This window comes from Habropoda laboriosa, unplaced genomic scaffold (genome assembly GCF_001263275.1).
Source record: "Habropoda laboriosa isolate 0110345459 unplaced genomic scaffold, ASM126327v1 scaffold124, whole genome shotgun sequence".
Lineage (NCBI taxonomy): Eukaryota > Metazoa > Arthropoda > Insecta > Hymenoptera > Apidae > Habropoda > Habropoda laboriosa.
The window spans coordinates 1,303,671-1,326,551 of record NW_017100265.1 but is presented as its reverse complement, the minus strand read 5'-3'; the positions used below and the strand labels follow the sequence as shown (position 1 = coordinate 1,326,551).

At 39.1% G+C, this 22,881-nt stretch overlaps 1 protein-coding gene across 1 annotated transcript in view; it reads right to left on the bottom strand.

Moving 5' to 3' along the window:
• Positions 1-690: 690 nt before the first annotated feature.
• Positions 691-22,881, bottom strand: part of LOC108573150 (glycogen-binding subunit 76A) — an 81,648-nt gene continuing 59,457 nt past the window's right edge. The window contains exon 2 of the mRNA XM_017935535.1: positions 691-3,689. Within this exon, the coding sequence (XP_017791024.1) occupies positions 1,299-3,587 (2,289 nt within the window). The 5' untranslated portion in view covers positions 3,588-3,689 and the 3' untranslated portion in view covers positions 691-1,298. The remainder of the gene's footprint in view (positions 3,690-22,881) is intronic.

The window sequence follows — 22,881 nt, the reverse complement described above, 5'->3', positions numbered from 1 at the left end:
TTATGAATTATCACATTTCGTTAAAAAACGTACTTTATACGATATAATATGTATATGTTTAATTGCGATTCGTGTGTTTCCGTGATGTTGTAATTCATGCAATGGCACTGGATCAGATTGGCACAGGTCGAATGTTTTGATTTAAACGAATACAGAAAAGACTTCCAGTCCGAAGTTTTCACATTGCTGATTCACTTTCTGCCACGCTCTTCTCTCTCTCTCTCTCTCTCTCGCTCTCTATTGGACTAAAAGTACAGACACTGTGTCGGTCAACTAATCGAAACTTTCATAAGCAAAACTGGTGTATTGGTCATCATCCAGAAATTACTTAGCAGAGATATGTTACTAGCGGATAAAAGTTCATTGAGAGGTCATTTTCAACCGTACCGAGCTGTTTCATTAGTACACGACTACGTTGAGATATCGTTAAAATAAAGAAGAAAAGAGAAACAGAAACGAAAGAAAAGCAAACAGCCTCCAATCTTGCCTCTTCGAAGCAGTACCATCCTAGAATCCTTTCAACATACATTACGTACTGATTAACAGTTTCTTTCATAAACTTTGACCTCAACAAACATCTCGTATCGTGATCAGCGAGTCTTTCAAACACGTCGTTAGGCTCAAAATTGCGGCACAAAGCCTGTAGAATTAGGTACTTTCTAGGAACGTGAAAATAATCTCCATGCTCTCTCCTCCTGGACAATTCGAGTGCTTCGTATGCTCAGTCCCACTCTGAATTCTCTTTAAAACTCTTCCAACCCTCCAGATCGCCTGTTCTCCAATCTTCAAGATCGATTCTTCGTCCTGTTAACTTCGAATAGCCATTTAAAATCTCTTCTCTCTCTCTCTCTCTCTCTCATTCAACCAACGGCGTCAACCCGTTCGTTCATCGAAGTATCGTCGTCTCTCGTCGTGAATATGGATTCCCCCGCTCGCAAACAAGGAACGAACGTGTAAAAAAAAAAAATGTCAGTCTAACAGGTGCGTCAAGTTCTTCCAGTCCAGTGAAAGGCTGCTCGGGGAAATGGCAGGAAAGAATAATTGACGCCAGTGCGATCCCTGCTCTCCGATCTGCCTCTCATCCCTCCGGCCGACTCGAATAGGACAGTTATATGTACAGTAGGTACACTCTAGGAACGTTTATACATCCGTAGGCTCTCTCTCTCTCTCTCTCTTTCTCTCTCTCTCTCTCTGTCTGTCGCTTGTTAGCCTTATTTGGGTCCACTTTAGACTCCTTGTCTTCGTGAAGCATCGCCGTGTCTACGTACCGGCAACCCGTGCGAACGCCATGGCGTCCATCAATAGAACATAGGCGACCACTCGTGCTGGTTGTTCTCCGGTGCCGTGATCGGTAGGTAGCCGACTGTTGAGGACGCTGGCAAACACTGGAAGCAGTAATTGGCTCCGGCGTTATTGTCCCAGTACTGCTCACCCTTGCACTGGAATCGTACGGCGAACTCGAGCCTCTGGCCGACTGGCAGCGTGTGACAGTACAGGACAAAGGAGAATTTGTCGCTGAAACCGTCGCACGAGTTCAACACGTACGTGGCCTGCAGGTCGCTGAAGTTCCGCCACGAGTTCTGCGTGTATCGAATGTGCACCGATTTGTGGAAATCCAGGTTGATCACGCGAACGGTGCCCTGGATGCACAGAGAGATAGGATCCTGGACGAGGACGTTCTCCAGGCATACTCGACGCTCACGAACCAGGTCGAGGAAGTTAGGCTGACCGCCGGGTTGTTGGAACAGAGGTACCAGAGTTCTGTCTAGCTTACGAGGTGCCATCACGCTGGCTGAGCCACGTCTGCTGTCCACGTACCTGGTTCCCCATTGAAATGTGCCAGTGCCCATCGTATTGTTCACAGGACTGGTGTCCTTATGGAAGATGTCGTCGTAGATCAGGTCGCTGTACGCTGAGTTAGGGATCTTTGGGATCTCGTCGAGAAACGTTCGCACATCCGCGAGATCTAGGCCTAGAACATCCGCGAATCTGACGATCTTCTTCCTTCCAGGTGTTCCAGGTGGTGTTTTCCCGGTTTTCAACGACGAACTGCGTCTAATTTTCTGCGGTCGTCCCTCCTCTCCCTCCTCTTCCTCATCGATACTGTTCTTCTGCGACTCTGTATTAGGCGCATGGACGTCTTCTTTCACCGTTGGACTCGTCGCCAGTTTCTTCAGAAGGAGACACATCTTGTCCTCGTCGTTGTCGTTCATCACTGTCCCATTCTCGATCTGCAGCTGCACCTCGTTCTTCAGCGTCGCCTCTGTCACTCGCTCTCCCGTAGGACACTCCAGAGTTAGAGCACCGGGGATGTTGATCATACTACTGTACGTCGAGTGATCGTCCGTCTCGTTGCCGACATTTTCGTCTGCTTTCAGATTCAGAACGTTCTTCGATTGTTCCACCGACGAATCCTTGGGCTTCTCCTCCTCGTAGGCCAGCTCGTCTTCGTTCGTGTCCTCCAAGGAATCCGGCGAGTCTTCCTTCGCGAGGTTCCTCGCGTTTTTTATGTCCTCGAGCATACCGTTCGACGAGAGACCATTGACGAAGTCAACTTCGTCGGTGCCTTCCCCGATTTCTGCGTCCCTTCTGCTCAAAGAGGGGGAGATCGTTATGCTGGGTCCGTGGACGGGAATCTCGGAATCGGAATGCGACTTTGGAAGTCGGCTCTGAAGCATGGTTAAGCTAGGACTGATTCTCGGAGAACTTTCGTCCTGAAGGGACAACGTGCTCTCGTCGAACGTGCTCCACAGCGATTCGTGACTGGACGACGTGATCTCCTCCGAACTTTTATCGTTCGAATCCTCCGAGTTGCACGTCAACTCGTTCGTCCTGTACTCCTTCTCGCACAAATTGTTCCTTCTTATCGACGAAGTAGACTCCGACGTGTCTTCCGAATGTTCCACGCTGACCTCCGGCCTCCTGCGATACGGCGTATTCTTCGCTCTCACTGTGTCACAACCGTTCACGAGATTCGGCGTAGCCACTTCGCTGTCCGAGGTGGCTATAGGATCGAAGTACACTTCGTTCTTCGTCTTCTCGATGTCCGACGATTCCGGATCGAAGTAGATGTCGGACGAATCGCTGTCCGGTGGTGTTCCCATAAGAGGCGACTCGGAATCGAGACTGGAGATCATGGCCTTCGAGCCGTTAGGCGAGCTGTGATGGATACCGTGGTGATTCGACTTCAACACTTCCGGATTCACCACTAAGTCCGCCACTTCCGCTGCCGAGGCTTCTTCCGCCGGTGAACTGAGGCCGTCTTCGAACTCTAGCTCGAAATCGTAGCACAGATCCGTGTTGGGATTGTGCCGCGGTTGATGCTGAAGAACGTGATTGCCGGACGTTTTGTTAATCACCACCGTTTTCGCAGCGGTGGACGAGCGCAGCCAGGAAGTCTCTTTAGGCATCGAGGTGTCTTCGTTCCGTTGCGATCCCTCCTCGCCACCCAGAGACGTCAGCCGTCGATGAAGACGTCTGGCGAAGGCTTCAGCTCGTCCACGGCAGCTGCTCGGGAACAGGGAGCTGACCAGGCCACAGGAAGGGCCGCCACTGTGGGCGTTGCCCGCCGAATCCGTGCTGCCCATCTCGAGGACGGACGAGCCGGATGTCCCGTCGGCGTGCCTGCCCTCCGAGGGCGAGGTCGTGCTGCTACTCTGCTCTTCCGCCTCTCGACTCTCGGTGCTCGCCTGTGAACCAACAAAAAGTTGTGTATTAGCTCGAGTGACTTTTCGTTTCGAAGTGTTCAACAGTGTCTGAGATGGACGAGGAAATGATGGCTTCTTCAGCCATCTGGGTGGCAGCAAAGGATACTTTAGGAGCTTATGGTGCTCACCAAGAGGAGCAAAAAGTGTCTAATCAATAAGTAGGTCCCCTACAATCAATCCTTTCGATGAAAAATACAAAATTTTCTTTTCATAATGTTACAAATGTTCCATATGTCAACCCTTCTATTGCATGGATGGAAGTACGTTTTCAAATATTCGTTGACTATGTAGGAAATGGAATACGACGATTAGGATCTTCTTTTTTTTTATTTCCGTTAGCAAGTTTCTTTTGTTTCCATTCAATATGCTGCGAAGAGACTTACTCGTGATATCGAACGCTCCTAAATATAGAAGTAGCGTTTCACATCGATTTTAGGATCTACGTTAATTAGAGACATTTCATACTCTTCTCGATGACTACTATCGACCCCTAAAATTTGGTACCCTTTTTTATCGATATGGAAAAATTGCCTCAGACTACTTGCTATTTCCTACATTCCACTTCTATCCTAATCAACGTTATTTCTATATTTAAACAACGTGACAAAAAATGTCGGACTTTCTCTCGAAGCTTCGTCGAACCTCTCAATTTTCTTGCGACACGCAACGTGTTAATTCGCAGAATAGGTGTCCATTGTTTACTAAAACAAACCGTCCCGTATATCTTATTTGCAATCACCTCCGTTGACAGAGTGTGTCGGGAACAGAAGAGGAATTAATTATGAACGGCGAGGAGGAGCGTTCTTATGAAGAGTGGAATTTAAAGACGTAGTTTCGTAACAACGCGAAAGGTCGAAGGGGTTCACGATCGTCATTTGAATACAATTCGCGGCCAACGGATCGAATCCTAGGTACCGCGTATAAATTTTCTCATCTCCTCGTATCTACGCGGTATCGGCTCGTAAATCTTCGTTTCCACTTAATGCACAGCAACGCTTTCATACGAAGCGAAGGAGTAGAATTAGGCGACGCCGTTAGTCATTCTTCCACCGCTAGACTTCTCGTGAAAAACTGAGAACGACACGAGTTTCATCCGGGTGCCTCGAGTATTCGACTTCGGCTCGCTGAATGAACAAATGCCAAAAAAGAAACAGACCAACCCTTTAGCTACGACAAATACACCCAAAATACATATCATATCATGAAAAACATATCATATTAAATTACTTCTATTCGAAAGACCTGAAATCCAGTTGCCATTTCAATATGCAAAAAAGGAATGAAGAAATTTTCCATATAAGTGTCAACAATTTTTTTTCAAGTATGCTAAGGAAGTCGTTTGAAAGCTTTCCAATCGCAGAAATTTTAATAGAAAAATTAGAAACGTTAAACTAATTGAAGAAACTGTGCAATACTAAAATTTACCGAAACAAAATAAACTGCCATCGGTAATTTCGAATTTATGTGAAATATGCTTTCTACTAAATCTATAGTTATGGACACAATGCAGTCTAAAGTGAGTTGTTTATAGAGAACAGAAAATTTGAAGAGAAATTTAACATTTTTGTACTTTGAATTCTAAAGAGTTAATCAACACATTAATAAACGAAAAATTGTTCAAATAAATTAATTATTAAAACAAAATCGAAGATATTCCGACTCCCTATCGTTTAACAAACAAGTAAAACAAGTAAAAACTGCTTCTTCTCCAATTAACTCGTATCAACCTTCAAAATTTTCGTTAAACTTTGTTACATGACTGAGCATTTCGACGACCGATAATCGTTCTATAATACACATAACTGCGATTACGGCATATCTAAATGTCTACAAAACGGTGAAATGAAACTACAACACGCACTGCTCTGCAACAACTCTGCAAATAATACCGAACTGTCGTAAAAGTACCATTATTGTGAAATTATTAAACACACACATGCACGCACTTGAAAAAGAAAAGCCACCTTTCCGCTCGAGGAACGCGTACTATCTTATATCCGGTCGTAAAAGTACGTTCAGATAATCGAACGATCTTTATATCGTCGTAAAAGAAAAAAGAAAGCCGATCAAAATTCCAGCTAACGGTTGATATACGACGCGAGGTATCTGGTTTTGCGTCATTCACCGATCGAAAACATCCAAAGCGGATGAAAGCTTTCGAGTGAAAGAGACAAGGTAGAAGAGAAGCTCGATCGGGGAGCTCGATTTAATCCATCCGTGAAAATAACGCCGTAAGAAACAGCTGCGAATACAGCGGCTCGCATAAATCTTGGCGAATACAGTGTGTGATCGAATTATTAGAGGCGCGAGATATGTTGTTTATGTTTGCACAGAAATAAAATCGCGATATAGAGGTCTCAACGCTGGAGAATTTTTAATTAACTATTAACCCTTTCGCAACGGCGGAACTAGCCATCGGTACGCCACTAACGAACGGGTCGTCGTGCCATTAGTGAACACTATACGCATTAAGAGTGTCTCGCGTTTTTTCAAATCTTAGAGGATTTCGTTGGAACAGCAAAGGACTTAAGGGTGTATCGGATAAAGGGAATGTTGTTGAGGCGCGAACCAATGGTGAAGCATTTAGCGGATGCCGGATATAACCGGCGCTAGCCAGTGTGAAGCATTTAGCGGATGCCGGATATAACCGGCGCTAGCCAGTGTGAAGCATTTAGCGGATGCCGGATATAACCGGCGCTAGCCAGTGTGAAGCATTTAGCGGATGCCGGATATAACCGGCGCTGGTCGCGAAAGGGTTAAAAGACACGGTAGTTATGAAAAATACCAGTTAAGGAGTAGGAGAAAATCGCCAGACACGGTAGATTATGTCAACGACTGAAGAATCGCCTCGACAATTTGGGACATTAGAGATTTTTTGGAAATTTTTTAATTAATTAAGAAGCGTCATAGTAGATGGTAATGTGGACGAGTAAGTTGGTAAATTGGCTCTGAGCCGATAGGCATAACTATTACTAAGGCAAAAATAATTGAAAAAAAAAGAAATTATCTTAAGAATTTGGCTATGAAATTACTCGACACCGGAGAAGAACGCGAGAGATTAACGAGACATCACTTTCTACATCTACAGGTTTAGCGACATAAGCTATATCACAGTGATGCACCAGCGGGTGTACTCATATTCGTGCCAGCTTAAGTCCTCCGGTCTGTGCTGAATATCATTGTACGATAGGTTGCACTTACCCAAATTAAGAAAAAAGAAAAAGAAGTAATAGAGTCGGTACTTTTTTGCAATTACCGCCTTGATTCCTTTAGGCATACTTTCGACACATTTCAAGTAACTTACTATACATCAGCAGCAGTAAAAACATGGCAAAAAGAATTAAAATATAAAATTGAAATATATTCAAAATTAAAATTTGTAAACCAACAAAACTGTAACACGCTGCTGTAAAAGTGGCAGTTCTCATACAAAATAACGCCCATGTGACAGATAATAACGCCCATGTGACAGATAATATTGCCCAAAGTGTCGCCAAGTCTATAAATAGAAATCCGTATAACGCGGGAAATTCAAATTAAGTTCCACCGACATCGTTTTTTTGGGTGCAGATACAGTTTCCATTCAAAATTCCTATGTCCTTTTCTTTCTACCGCGTTTTTCACACCAGCTTTCCTTTTTGCAATTTGCAAACATCTAATGAAAATTCAGCGTAATTAGGCTTTCACCTAAAAATTAATCGTGACGTAAAACCGTCAACTTCTCGCAGGTGGCTCTAACAATTCGATCGTCCACTGTAATCGTCTCGTTTACCATTGACGACGACGAGGGTATCACGACGAAAAAGAAGAGAAGGCTCGTCGGAAGATTTAGCTGGTGGCGTCGTGTCGAAGAACAAGGAGGAAAAGTAGTCTGTCGTCGGGAGAGGAGCTTCTTTGTCGCTGTAACGGTTCCCGAGGTCGCGTATTAGGCGCACAATCATATCATTATCCCCGACGGTTAGAGTTTACAACCGCCATTACAACGTTGTTGTTGTAATAGCTTCGAATTACGTTCATCGGTCATTGTGCATCGTGTAATCCTACGTCGCCCAGCATCCTTGAATGAAAATAACGCGCGCTGTTCTATTTACAACCACTTAAATTCTATAAGCCAAATTTACCAAGATTTATGGATCCTCCTTATTATCGTTCGATCTTGAACCACTAAAACCTCGAGATCGAAATCTTCTTGAAACATTGTAGAACGTTTTAGTGTTGTGTCGATCAAGTAATGTGTATTTTATGATACAGTGTGTTCAGCATGACCAGGTGGTAATTAAAGGTAATTAGGGAGGTGAAGTAATTCGGAGATTTCTTTTATTCGATCAGACCAGTGTAAGAAGGTTTGTTGATGCAGTGCTAAAAATCAATTTTTTAAAGATGTTACTTATAATTTTTTTTTTTAACATTTTTTGATAATACACTACCGGCCAAAAGTTTCGAATCACCTCCCAATTTTCATCAGCACTGAATCTGCTACTAATTTTTCATAGACTTGCTATTGATATTGTGGAGATAAATAGCAATTAATCTCATATCGATTGATTTGAACGACACAAAATTCGTTAAAAAATTCTTAAAGCTGTTGACTTTTTTCTGGGAATTTTTGTGCAACTTGCAATGCACAGTGATTCCAAACTTTTGGCCGGTAGTGCATATATTATTTAATCCCTCATAATTTTATTGATTTCTCTTTTTAAAAATGATATTTTTTAATATGAAATTGAAGAGAAAATTAATTAAACAGTCTAAAAACGGTTTGTCGCTGAAAAATTTATTCGCAGTGCAAGGAGCCAATTAACTTTTTCATCGCTCGCGTTATAAAAATGAAAAAAAGTTTGCAGAATATTATTCTGTCCTTTGTAAAAGTTATCAACCGATTCAGAGTGTATTTTGTGCGAAACAATCGCTACCAATAGTCTCCAATCGATAATATCGAATTGTTTGTAAACAAGATGTGCAAAAATGTACTCGCGTTAATGACATCGCGGAGAAATTTGAGAGCAGTCACATGGTTGGCTCACGGCCACACAGTGTTAATAGAAGCAGCGAGTAGAGGAAATACGGATGATCGTCATCGCGATCTATGTGTGTGTCGAAATTTTGACGCGCAAAACGCCGCGACACAAGCACAAGATATTAATTTCATCCAGCTGTGTTACAATGGGGCGATAAATATTCCCAACGCGCAACAAAGACCGTATATCGGTGACTACGCAAAAACAATCGAATGGGAAATGTTGTTCAAGAATGATGCGAATGGAACGGAGAAAAATGATTAGTCAACGGTAAAGTAAGCTTTGAAGGGATCATTTATATAACATCCTCTTCGATTGATATTAACTAATTAGACAAAATATCTGCGACGTAGTAAGAATTTTCACTCGATGATACACAGTATAACAAAGACAAATTTTTTAAATGGAACATTAAATGTAATTAAAGAAATGAAATAAAAATTTCGAAAATTAAATCACACCGAAATTATTTAATGTACCTGTGGACAAAAATCTCGAAAATTAAATCCTATCGAAATGATCTCATTTTTACTTATTTTCGAAAGCGGCAATATATCAAAAATATGAAATAAATGACTGTATCGTAATATACACAACCGTGGCAGAAACTTTCAAATCGGAATTATTAATTACGAAATGGAGTACGAAACTTGTTCCCAGCGATGAACCGAGAAGAAAAGAAGAAGAAAAAAGTCGCGAACATCTAACAACGGTCTCAGTCAAACCGAAGTCGAGGAAATATCTCTGTACTCTCACCTTTCCCTCGAGCTTATTGTTGCACCGCTCCATGTGCACTCGGACGCGAACCAAACAATAAAAACAAGAGGAAGCTTCACGGGAAAGCAACGCAGCTGCGAAACGTACACACGAAGATGAAGAGTAAGAAACGCCCTCGTTTCGCCTTCTGCCTTGCAATCGCAGAGGTCTGGCAATTATTTTTGGCGCCGAGCTCGCCATAGTCGATCATCGAAGGCAATTGGTCAAGAAATGGAGCGTGATGACCACCATGATTCGTTTCCATCGATCGACCTCGCCTATAGATCGCCACGTTCCACGATTTTCAATCGAAATATTAAACAACCTTCTCTCTCCTCTGTCGCTTTTCACAACTTTCTTCCAACTAGTTCGCTTACGTTGTTCGGCGACGTTAGAGAAAAATGAATGGAGACGAACAGCGATGGAGGTATTTCTTTTTTTTTAGCATCGACGAGGAACATTGCTCGAGATATCTGACGATGCCGCGTGAAAATTAGAACGATATAAATATATCGTTGGCAAAGAATCAGTTCTATCTACCTGCTGGTCGGTGATCCGACATTCTGGCCGCGGGAAATTCATAAATATACTGTTCACGCTGGTATAACGCTCGCATAATCCTAATGTAAACTAGTTTTTAACGAAAAGAAATTTTTTTAATTTTGTATCTTTTAGGAGATCAGGTGACAATCTGTGTTTACTCGTGTTGGGAACGTTTTGGGAATTGGAACATTTTTTCGTGAAATTAAAGAGACGATTTTCATGAAAATCTTAGACGAATTTTGGTAAGACGAAAGTGTGTTAATAAATCGTGCATCTTTACACCTTTCTATCACTATTATCGTATCGTCTTTACAATCCGAGGTTATCGTTAAGTACAAATTACAGCCTATACAGATGTGTAGGTCACGGGAGAGGAATTCGCAGTTCGGTACGCGTGCACTTAGCGATATTCAACGTCGATTTCTTTGGATGAAAGCATAGAGAAATTATTTCACATTCCTAAATTATTTTTCTGCACAGAATCATATTGTGTATTCTGCTGGGATTTGAAAAAAATGTGTGGTCTTCAAAGTTTTAGAAAAATGTACCAAGTTCGGTTGACAATATTGTACAGGTGAGCAACAGGTGGTTCCTTATGAAAAGGTAAATAAAAATTTGTTCATCGGAGGCTTAGTTTTTGAGAAAATCAGGTTTGAGTCAGCTTCGGTAATTCTTCTTAATCGGTATAATAAAGTATTGTTGATAAAATTTTATTTCTGGGCTTGTTGAACCTAGTAAGTGACGTAGAAGACATTTGTGTACGAGTGAGATAGGCACTGTATTTACGTCATTCACGAACCGTATCTTAGCTACAGTTGCTCCCGAAAATATTTGGACACCAACGAAACAACCATTAAACACAGTACAGGCAAAAATATTCAGATGTTAAGTGTTTAAAATATTGAAATCTTAAAATTTAAAATATTGAAATAACTTAAATACTTAAAATATTACGAATGTGAGCGGTGTGAACATTACACTGTGAATATTCAAAATATGAATTTTTACTAAGTATCCGAATATTCGTGCAACACAGTAATTAGACATAATTTCGATTAATTCCTTCGTTAAACTAAGAATACGTAAAACACAATAAACGACGTTTCGTGATGTAAAAGTATCCACCTAATCCTCTCATAATTAACAAAAATACATCGTTAGAAAGACAAGCTTGCGTTTTCAAGGCTGATTTTTTCAAAAAACTAAGCTCTGGATGAACAAATTTTGCTCCACACTGTTTATTTACTTTTGCATAACGAACCACCTGTTGCTCGCTTGTATTACACAATAATTCCAACTGCACCCTCTGCATACATTTCACTGTTACATTTCAAGTCCCACAATGCAGTTTCACCTGAAAACATTTTCACTCAAACGAAAGCATCGTTTCACGCAGCGGCATTCGGACAATGTGACCAAAAGTCAGAAGGAATTGTCGCGCTCTGTTAATTGACCTCTGACGTTTCGGCGCTCATCGACGGCGAAAACAGTATAATCACGCAAGAACAAACTGACCAGGCTCGACAAAGAAGCACGTGATACTGCGCATAAATAAACCGAAGAGAAAAAAAAAAAAAGAAAAGAGACGAAACAAGGAAAAGAAAGAAACCAATTGCAACGATGAACGAATTAGATAACTCGTAATACGATTCCACGCATTACGTCACCTTTCGTTGCATTTGTGGCTCGTTTCAAAGAGAACCTGTGTCAAAAGTTAACAATATAATTAATTAAACAATACGAAGAAAGAGCAAGGGGCGTGATTTCTTTGTCAGAAATCTATAAAACACTGTGAAATTTCAATCGGTACACTCACGAGCAGACACAAATGTAAAAATGGTCTGACATTTGCAGACTTATATCGCTTAACCAATTTCTGCCAAACTTTAATAGCAGCTTAAGATTTCTAGTATTTATTGGACGTTTATGCTACTTTAAGTATATCTAAAATTTCAATGTAAACGTGAATAAGAGCTTGTAGATACAAATTCAACGAATGAAATTTTGTACGTTTTCTCGAGCATTATCAATGCAAATCCTACAGTATAAAATACTTTTTACTTCGTCGAACGTGTTTACTGCTATTTACAACACCGCTGAAACCGTAATTTTCTATAGTAACGCTGTTTTAATTTACATAATTCGCGCCTGTTGCCCGAAGATCTCACAAAACTAACGGCAAACCTTCCCCTATAACCGACCACGCACATTTAATGTTACGCACATGCATGTAACACTGGTAAAGTGTAACGTTTACGTAACACAGCCGTTTCGTTTGCATAATTATCGAATCTGGTTTTGTCCAGATAGAACGAATGATAGTGAAACTGGTTATTTATCAACAGGATCGAGGAAAGAATGATTTTCAATCGGCTATTTTCACTCAAAGTCGTTCGTTATCTCAACTAGGTCAAATTTCAAACCTAACATCGGGGTATTTCAAAATTGTCTTCTTTTCGAATTCGATGTTCTCTTCGTTTAAAAATCGATCATTCGCGTGAGCTAGAAATATTCTCGGAAATTATTCCACGTTATCTAATTAGGTCAAATTTTAAGCCTCGCGACGATGTTACTTCAAAATTTTCTTATGTTTAAATTGAAGTTTTCTTCGTTTAAAAATAGATCATCGGCCGAGGCGAAAACATTCTTGGATTCGGATCAAAAGATACGAAGAGGCTGAGGTGTACACAGAGGTAAAATAACGTGATAACCTGTAACTATAAATTATATGTATATATTTCGGCAGTAGCCGCACGAGCACGTCAAAGTATGAAGCCTAAATTGTCTTAATAAATTTACGACGTGAATCAAGCGTCACTGAGATAATTCCGTCCAATGTAACGAAACAAGTGGAAAAAGAATCATCGTCAAGAACTTAAACAACATTGTGTATATTCTTATAAATATACAACGTTAAATATTATACATTTATTTAACTTTAGTCAGTTGTGCAAAATTAATGACATTTTTCAAACATGACTCCATTTATCTCGATCTGCACTAATCAATCAGGCTTATAATGACTTACATTGAGAAAAATAATGTAGAATATTTTTACATAATTACTGTCTGAATTTTTTCTTTTGAACAAATTCAACGAGCCCTAGATTGCACACCGCAGCGAAATACCTCCATAATTCATAACAATCCAATTATTTCACACCAAAAAAAAAATATCTTCCACTTTGTTAGATAGTTGAACAAAATCTCCTAAAAGTTTCAACAAGATCCATTCAACTGTCCCTTAACAAAAAATTCACAAAAATTTACCAAGTTACACGTGTCTCCCTCCATAATACCCAAAACATAACCTCAAATCTACGATCGCCAGCTCAAACAGCTCCACTCCTTCAAATCAACCCATCCCACACAAAAATAAACAAAAGAAAAGCTGAACCAAACCGTACGAAATACCTCTCCCCTTGCTCCACCAAAAAAGAAGAAAAGCAAAATTGTCACCCAAGGGACGTTTATCAGCGAAAACGCACGCAGCGTGCCACTTAGCGATGCGACTATGTAAAAAGCTGGCCAGTTGCGATGTACCCCGGTGAATCGCGTGTCGCAGCGAAATAATTACGCGGTTGGATGGCCGTGTTTGGTACACAGGCTAAGGAAGAAGTCTCTCGCTCTCTATTATTACGCGCGGAAAAAGCAACAAGAAAGGTATATCGCGCCTGCGGCATGCAGCAAAACGCTTCACCTCTCTCTGTCTCTCGGCAGCTCGGGTTACACCCCGCCCCGCCGACATCGTCGATCCTATCTGAATCGTAAACTTTCTTTATCTGGACCATAAATACAGAAAAGAAGTTCGCCAAGAAGTGGCCCGCGGCCGCGAACCAAGCCAGGGCGTTCCCCGGCGTTGTTGTGCCCGGTTCTCCACCGCCGTACTGCCTAGGCGGCCTGGCAAACAGCACTTCTCTCCTCCGTCTGTGCACACGTCAAAGAGTGTCTGGAGGCCAACAGCCTCTGAGCCTCCTCTTACATAACGATTATCTATCACGCACGCCTAGACTTCCGATAGACGAACAACTACGTGTGCGTACATGTATGTGTGTGCACACGTTGGAGCTCGGGCTGTAACCGTCCGTATATGGGAAAAACAGATGTTCCTGATATCGTGACTTTTTTCCGTGGTCCCAACGGTGACTCGCCGCGATCGGACGATCATTTCACGCGATTGAGATGTGAAAGCAGCGCGAAGCGGCGCGGAGAGGCGCGGAGCGGTGGATCGTCGAGGATGAGAGCAAGGAATGCAAAAGGGCCTCTCCTCGCGAGGTTCTTTCACGCTTCGCGCCGTTGGGCCTATGCTTTTTCCAGTCTCCGTTACGATGCTCCGTGCGTCTCTTCGACACTATCGCGTTCCCATTTTTCTTACCGGGCGTTTGTTAGTTCCGAGAAACGCGGCAGGAAGCTCTCGCCGAGCTGTACCTGCGCGTTTTCTGCTTTCTGATGGTAGGTTAAGCTTTGTCCGGGTTTGTTCACGCTTGAAAGTGTCGGAGGATCGATGATGGGTCAGGGTTGAATGGGACATTTTGGTGAGAATTGCGGTTTGGTGCACGTTGTAAGTAGATTTTGGTAATTTTTGTTTTGTATACAAATCGTGTTTTACAAATCGTTAATTTTGAGAAATCTCGAAATTCTAAAATATCCTTTCGATGTTTTCCACTTTTGATTTCGAAATAATTTCTAGGAAATTTTATTAGGTCATCCCATAAGTTCGTGCCGAATTTAAAAATTCAGATCGATGTTTCCAACGAACATTTACATTTGACAAAAAAAAAAACGTAAGCGCCTTCTCATTCCACAACTTTTTTCTATTTTTTTAGTAATACCATTATGTCGTCGCTGTAGTATTTCCTTGAATTTTCCTTAAATTATTTTTCGTTCTAGGCACGAACTTATGGAACGACCTAATATTTTTTGATTTCTAATACAAAAATAAACGAGTATACCTGTACAAATGATTTACAAGCTCAATTTTCACAAATTCATAGGTGTATGTACCTTTGTATAATGAGATTTCATAAAAGTGACAAATTTCATTATAAGAATCTTGGAAATAATTTCCAAAAAATTTTATCTTCAATTTCTAATACAGAAATAAACGAGTGTACCTATAAAAACGATTCTCAAGTGCAATTTTTACTAATGCATAAGTACATATACCTTTGTATAATAAGATTTCATAAAAGTGACGAATTTCGTTATAAGAATTTTAGAAATAATTTCCAAAAAATTTTATCTTCCATTTCTAATACAGAAATAAACGAGTGTACCTATAAAAACGATTCTCAAGTGCAATTTTTACTAATTCATAAGTACGTACACCTTTGTATAATGAGATTTCGTAAAAGTTTCATTATAGGATTCTCGGTACGTCAATTTTTAAATTTACTGTTCAAAATTGATTCAACGCATCATGAGGTAATTGAGGTTCGTCGTTCCTGACGATAATTGAGCAATTCGTGAAGTGAATGGAACGGATAGGATCCTGAATTTGCGTTACGATACGGTGAAAATTACCATGCTGAAGAAGCAGAGGTGTTCGTGGTAACTTGAATATTCGAATGGCAATTTTTTTTCCGCCATCTTTATACTCCCCTGATGCCCAATAACGGTACGATCAATTATCCGCAATAACTTCTCGATGTATGGCATTAGGGATCCTGTTTTGAAAATTTTAATATTCACCCGGCGTGTCTTGCCTGTACTATAGCCAAATATAGCCGGCAATAATTGTGTTTCTATGTACACGAGCACGATAATGACTCCAATCTAACCGAAGAAACGAATAACGACTGCTGCTGTCTGGGGCGCATTAACATGCCCATATGCGACAAAGTAGACGTACGAAACACTTCGGAAGTGCCGGAAGAAGTTCGCCAATTTCTTGCACATTTTCGAACGGTTTCAAAGAGACCGAAATGAAGGGGTGTTAAGGATGAACGTGATAAGAATTTCTGCACGATATTTTCTGCAACATTTAACACCAGAGCAACCGGAGTTAAACGCTTAACGCTCATGCTCGTGTCTCACACGTGCACAGCTAATCGTCCAGTAAGTGCAATTTTGTTTATTTTCTTGTATTTTCCGTGCTGCGTTATCCTTTCTATTATGGCAAGAACGTGTGTTGAGATATTGTAAATAATGGGAGATTTATTTGTGTACGCTTAGGAAATAATTTGTAAAAAAATTAAATTGACTACCTTTGGCACGTTCGTTTGAGAAAAAATGTGAGCGTTAAAGGGTTAGATGTAGTGTATTCTTTTCAGCTGGTATATTTTGATATATGAAGAATTTCGAAATTCGATTTCTTTATTGCAACTAAAATCACCATACACTTGGACTGAAGTATGTTGATAATTTCTGTGATTTAAAGTAAGAGATCTGAAATCCATCGTTTCAGTGTTAATAATCTGTAACACGTGAAGTATTCAAAAATTATTAAGAAACGCTAGAAATGATCTACAACTGACCACTTTGCAATTAAAAATTAACTAAAGTTTGATGACAATTCATTCATTCTTCAATAGTAATATAACAATAATCTTAATAATCTTGTTAAGAAGAATTTGCAATAATTGGTTCAAAAGTAAACTACTCATACATTATCAGTGCATTCAGAAATGATTAAGAAGTAGTAGAAACTGGGAAAAACTAACCACTTTGCAATTAAGAATTAATTAAATTTTGATAAAAATTATTAATCTAATAACAGTAATCTAGAGAATTTTATAATTTACAGAACAGTAATCTAATAACAACCTCGATAAATTTGAAGTAAACTTTGTAACGACGGGTCCAAAAGTAAACTACTCGTACATTGTTAACGTCCTATATAATCTTCTCATATTTATGCAAAGTTCTTCAAGTTAAACCCCATATAATACGCCTACTCCGATTGAAATTGCAATAGATTTATAGCCGGTGATATATCCAACAGAATATCAAACGACTGGTATTAAAACAAAGTTGCAGTACCTGTTACGAGAAATCTGCAGATTCATTACAACGCGCCAAGACAGCCCTGTTACCTTTGAACTTTAAAAACCCGCCCTCACAATCCGAGACACTCTACATTTGCATCCTCTACAATATCCGAAGACGCCTCTTCTTCTCATTGTCCGATATCAAAACATCAACAATGCAGAATTAAAATTGTATCTTGCAGCAAGGAAATATGTAGATTCATTTCGGTCCGCCGTGATTGCTAGTTTCAAACTTTAAACCACGTCTACGTAGTTCGAAATACTTCGTACTTGCGTTCTTGTACAGTCTCAGAGAGATTATTGCATAATATCAAAATTAAATGGGACTACTGGCAAAATGAAATTACACGTTCCATTTAAATTTGAGTCATTTAGATTTTATTGGCTGAATTTAAATAATTCATGTTTTGTTTTGAATATTCCGAATTTAACTTGGAATAGGGTAAATTTTATTGGCAGAATTTTAATAATTCACTTTTTATTTTGAATTTTCAGAATTTACCTTGGAAGAAGGAATTTATCTCAAAATTAAAATGGAGATTGAAAATGGTTTCTAACTGCAAAATTAAATACAGAGTGAATTTAAATGGTGAATTAAAAATAAAATAAAAATTGAAAATTGAAACGAAGTTGAATATTGAGGATTGCAAATTAATTGAACAAAAATGCCAACAACTAGAAACTTCCCGACAATTTTACTTTCCTTAATAGTGTGTCAACTCCTCTAACAAATCGACGATCTATAAATCAAGATGAAATAATATCCCAACATTTTGCATCTGATTCAATTTTAAAATGGTAACATTAAAAAAGAAAAAATTGCAAGGCAACATTTTAAATCACCAGCACGAACAGACACACTGGTTTCGAAGAGACTGTCACGACTGATGAATATTCGATGGTCAAAGGCGGCGTCTTCGGTGATCGATTCGGAAGCGATTTTCAGCGATCCGTTGCAGGAACACGCGCCCGTAATCGTCGGCTTCCTGTGAACAGGCCAGCCAACCGCTCATTTAGACATGCGTAGGACTCGATGTACGCGTGTACGTGCCCACGCGGGCAGAGAACGTTGCACCTGGGAGGAACGAGAGACGACCAGATGCAAAAACAGCATACGTCCGATGCTGGACACATTCTCCGGTGCGGAATTTATCGAAGGCCCCGCTTGATCGGTAAATAATTAAGCCGAGAGCGGAAAGATGATGAACGGCCACGCAAATATGATATCCGTTCTCCGTTTCCAAAGAGAACTTCTACTAAACGTGGAAAACACGATCGAACAATTCCGTGCAAAATTCACTCAAAATTTCTTCTATCTTCCGAGCCGCGTGGAGTATAGTCGGTGGAAGCGATACGTTAGATCACCTCGTACATAACGTCAAAACATAATAGTATGCAAGGAACATTTGCTATTTTTCACAAATATTCACGATAATACGAAAACTCGCAATTTTCTTTAGAGTGCGTTATCACGGGCTCTGCAATGTCGATTTCGTTGCATCCTTCCTTCCTTCCTTCCTTCCTCTCAGATGGTCATCCTTCCTCCAAGCGTTGATTTTCCAAGACTCACAAACTCACGAATTGTGAGTCACTGTGGAATGGGCGACGCGAAAAGTGCTTCGAAACGCGATTTATTTAGAGAGGGAGAAACCGCGAATTTATATTACTTTAGACTCTACTATCGAACAAAACTTTGATAGAACGCGAGTGAAGAAGTATGAAATAAACGCGAGTAAATTGAATAAAAAGCAAAAACGCGAATTGGGAGGAAATATCAGATAAACGCGGAAAAATATGCAATAATAAGTCGAACTAGGGATGAAGCTATTATTTCAATACGCGATTCACTGACTCTAATATTTTGAAAAATTGAAAACTTCTCGTAAAAATCGATTATTAATTGCGAAACACTAGTGAGACGGTTTAATTAGGGGCAGCACAATATATAACACAACTAACTACCCATATCACCAGAAAAAAAACCCATTTTTGTCACTCACAATTCGAAGATTAGGCAGCTGGGCTCTGCAATGTCGATTTCGTTGCATCCTTCCTTCCTTCCTTCCTCTCAGATGGTCATCCTTCCTCCAAGCGTTGATTTCCCAAGACTCACAGACTCACACTTTGTGAGTCACTGTGGAATGGGCGACGCGAAAAGTGCTTCGAAACGCGATTCATTTAGAGGGGGAGAAATCGCGAATTTATATTACTTTAGACTCTACTATCGAACAAAACTTTCATAGAACGCGAGTGAAAAATTGAAAGAAAGTATCAAATAAACGCGAGTAAATTGAAAGAAAAGCAAAAACGCGAATTGGGAGGAAATAGTTAAACGCGGAAAAATATTCAATAATAAGCGAACTAAGGATGAAGCTATTATTTCAATACGCGTTGCACTGACTCTAATATTTATCAAAATTGAAAATTGATTTATCACGGTAAACTACTTGGACGGTTTAATTAGGGGCATAGTGCAACGAGTACAGTGCACTCGTTGCAAATCAGCTCACAATATACAATTCAATAATGTAACTAACTACTTAACATGCAAAATTCATGCAACTCCTGCGAAGAATTAGATTAGTAAATCACAATTCATGAAACAAATTCAAAATTCATTTTTCAATAGCATAGAAAATATCATAAATACTGAAAGAAAATTAAATTATAGATTGCTGGAAGAAAAGTACATATTAAATTTAGAAATAACCTGTAACGAAAATTTATTTCATTAATGGACAGCTGAAACGCCGAAATATTTTCATTAGGCAACCTCTCAAATTCATTTCGATATCCTATTCGACAAGTACGAAGAACAACAATAACAAACTGAAATCTCGATTTCCCTAAACCCTCAAAACAATCTCGAAATACGTTCGATAATAATTTTCTCGCGTGTATTAACGACCCGAAGGATTATTTAAATTTATTTCAAGCAAAAAGTAGCAGTAGTTCAGTAGTAAATAGTGGACTATTAGACTTTGAATAGTCCAAGTTTAAGTTTTAATAATTAGAAAAATTAGAAAAATTCAAAGCAGAGTATTCAAAGTCTAATAGTAAGTTTGAGAAAGAAATTTTGAGAGAAGGTAGTTGAGTGTGTATAGGGTGGACATAGGCTGCTAGCCAGTAGCCCTCGACCACCCTACTCACGTCTCAGTACCCTCAGATCAAAATTACGCGAAGTGTCTAGGGCCCAGTATAAAGGGTAAATGATTTCGCGGGAGCTCGCGGGTCTATTTATACCTGTGGTACCCCTTCCCCAAAATCATTAGCAAAGTCGTTAATAATTCGGGCGGGAATCGACTACTTTTCGCGGGAAACGGACTACTTTGCGCGGGAATCGACTACTTTTCGCGGGAAACGGACTACTTTGCGCGGGAATCGACTACTTTTCGCGGGAAACGGACTACTTTGCGCGGGAAATCGATAATTTCTCGCGGGAATCGGTCACTTTTCGCGGGAAATCCTTCGTTTTTCGCGGGAATCAATTATTTTTCGCAGAAAATCGCCGATTCTTTCGTAATTCTATTTTGCATTCTATTGTAATGTTATAATAACGTATAATTTATTAATTCTCATAATTTTTTGGTATAAATTTATACTTCTAACAATTTGTTATAACATTGCATATAACAATTTATACGTTTTTACAATATTCTTCAATGGACATATAGGTTTTAGCGTTCTCGTTACTTACTCGTGGTTAAATTAATTTCGTAGGGATTAAAAATCAGGTTGACCTGTGGTCATAGATTAAAAATAACCATAGTACAGCTAAATTTATCATGATAAATAATTCTTTTGACACGAATCAAAAATGTATTCAACGTTTGTTTGTTACATTTGTGTGAAATGAATTATATTACACATTTTCTCTATTCACACTGAATTTAAAGATTATAACGATTAAAAATCAAGTTGACCTGTGTTCATTTATCAAGAATAATCATAATAAAGCTGAAATTATTGTGTTAAATAATTTTTTTAATACGAATTAGGAATTTATTCAACGTTTGCTTGTTACTACTTGTTACAGTATACTGTCTCGCAATGTAAATTTAAGTAAATTAGGTTGAACTGCACAGAAAATGCACAGAACTGCACAAATAATACATTTCACGATATTATAACAAACAAACGTTGAATACATTTTTGATTCGTGTAAAAAGAATTATTTAACACGATAAATTTAGCTGTACTATGGTTATTTTTAATCTACGACCACAGGTCAACCTGATTTTTAATCCTTAGCAAATTAATTAAACCACCAGTAAGTAACGAGGACATTGAAACGTAGTTATCCATTGAATAAAGTTATAGAAACGTATAAATGATTCTATGTAGCGTTATAATAGATTGTTGCAAGTAATAAATTAAGAACAGAAATTTCCCGCGAAAAGTAATCGGTTTCCCGCGAAAAATAGTCGATTCCCGCCTGACCTAACCGACGATTTTGCTAATGACTTTGGGGAGAGGGTACCGCAGGTATATAAGGACCCGCTGATGTCCCGCGAATTTATTCACCCTTTATACTGGGCCATAGACACTTCGCGGCGTATTTTGACCTGAAGGTTCTGAGATGTGAATAGAGTGGTCGGGGGCTACTAGCTAGCCTATGTCCACCCTGTACACACTCAGCCTTCTTGTAACACTTGTATACATTAGAATCAATTAGAATTTCTATTACTAATTATTAAACAAATTTTAACAATTACCGGCACTCGCTAGGCACGTAATATCAGACTTTAAATACTCGACTTCGAACTTCGGTTTAGTCATAATTCTATTAATGTTATAATAACGTATAATTTATTAATTTTCACAATTTTATTATTAATTTATACTTCCAAAAATTTGTTAAAACATTACATATTATTATTTATACATTTTTGCAAGTTTCTTTGACAAATAAGTACGTTTCAACGATCTTATTACTTTCTCGTTGTGAAATCAAGTTCGGAGGATTAAAAATCAGGTTGACCCTTGGTCGTAAATTTAAAATAGCCATAGTGAAGGTGAAATTATTATTTTAAATAAATGTTTCTATACGAATTAAGAATCTATTCAACGTTTGTTTGTTGCAATACCATGAAATAAATTGTATTATATATTTTCTCAGTTTAGACTGAATTTAAAGTTCGTAAGGATTAGAAATCAGGTTGACCTGTGGTCGTAGATTAAAAATAGCCATAGTGAAGGTAAAATTATTACGTTAAATAATTGTTTTTATACGAATTAAATATTGATTCAACGTTTATTTGTTGCAATACCGTGAAATAAATTGTATTATATATTTTCTCAGTTTAGACTGAATTTAAAGTTCGTAAGGATTAGAAATTTTCGGAATTTATGCGAGAATTTTTGAATTTTAGTAAATACTAGAGTCAGTACATCGCGTATTGAAATAATAGTTTCATCCCTATTTCGATTATTATTGAATATTTTTACGCGTTTAACTTATGCTTCTCCCCAATTCTCGTCGCGTATTTTATTCAAATTTTCTTATATTCTATAATCGAAAAAGATACGAATTCGCGTTTTTTCTTTTGATTCTTTCAATTTTTCAATTGCATTACGCATTATTGCAATAATTTCTATCGTTACATTTAATTCTAATTGTTTAGCAGCTTTTCTGCTGCTATCGACCCTACTTTTTACTGACACTTGTGGAATCGACCCTACATTTTACTGACACTTGTGGAATCGACCCTACATTTTACTGACACTTGTCGAATCGACCCTACATTTTACTGACACTTGTCGAATCGACCCTACATTTTACTGACACTTGTCGAATCGACCCTACATTTTACTGACAGTTGTGGAATCGACCCTACATTTTTTTTTTTTTTTTTACGTGGAGGTAGG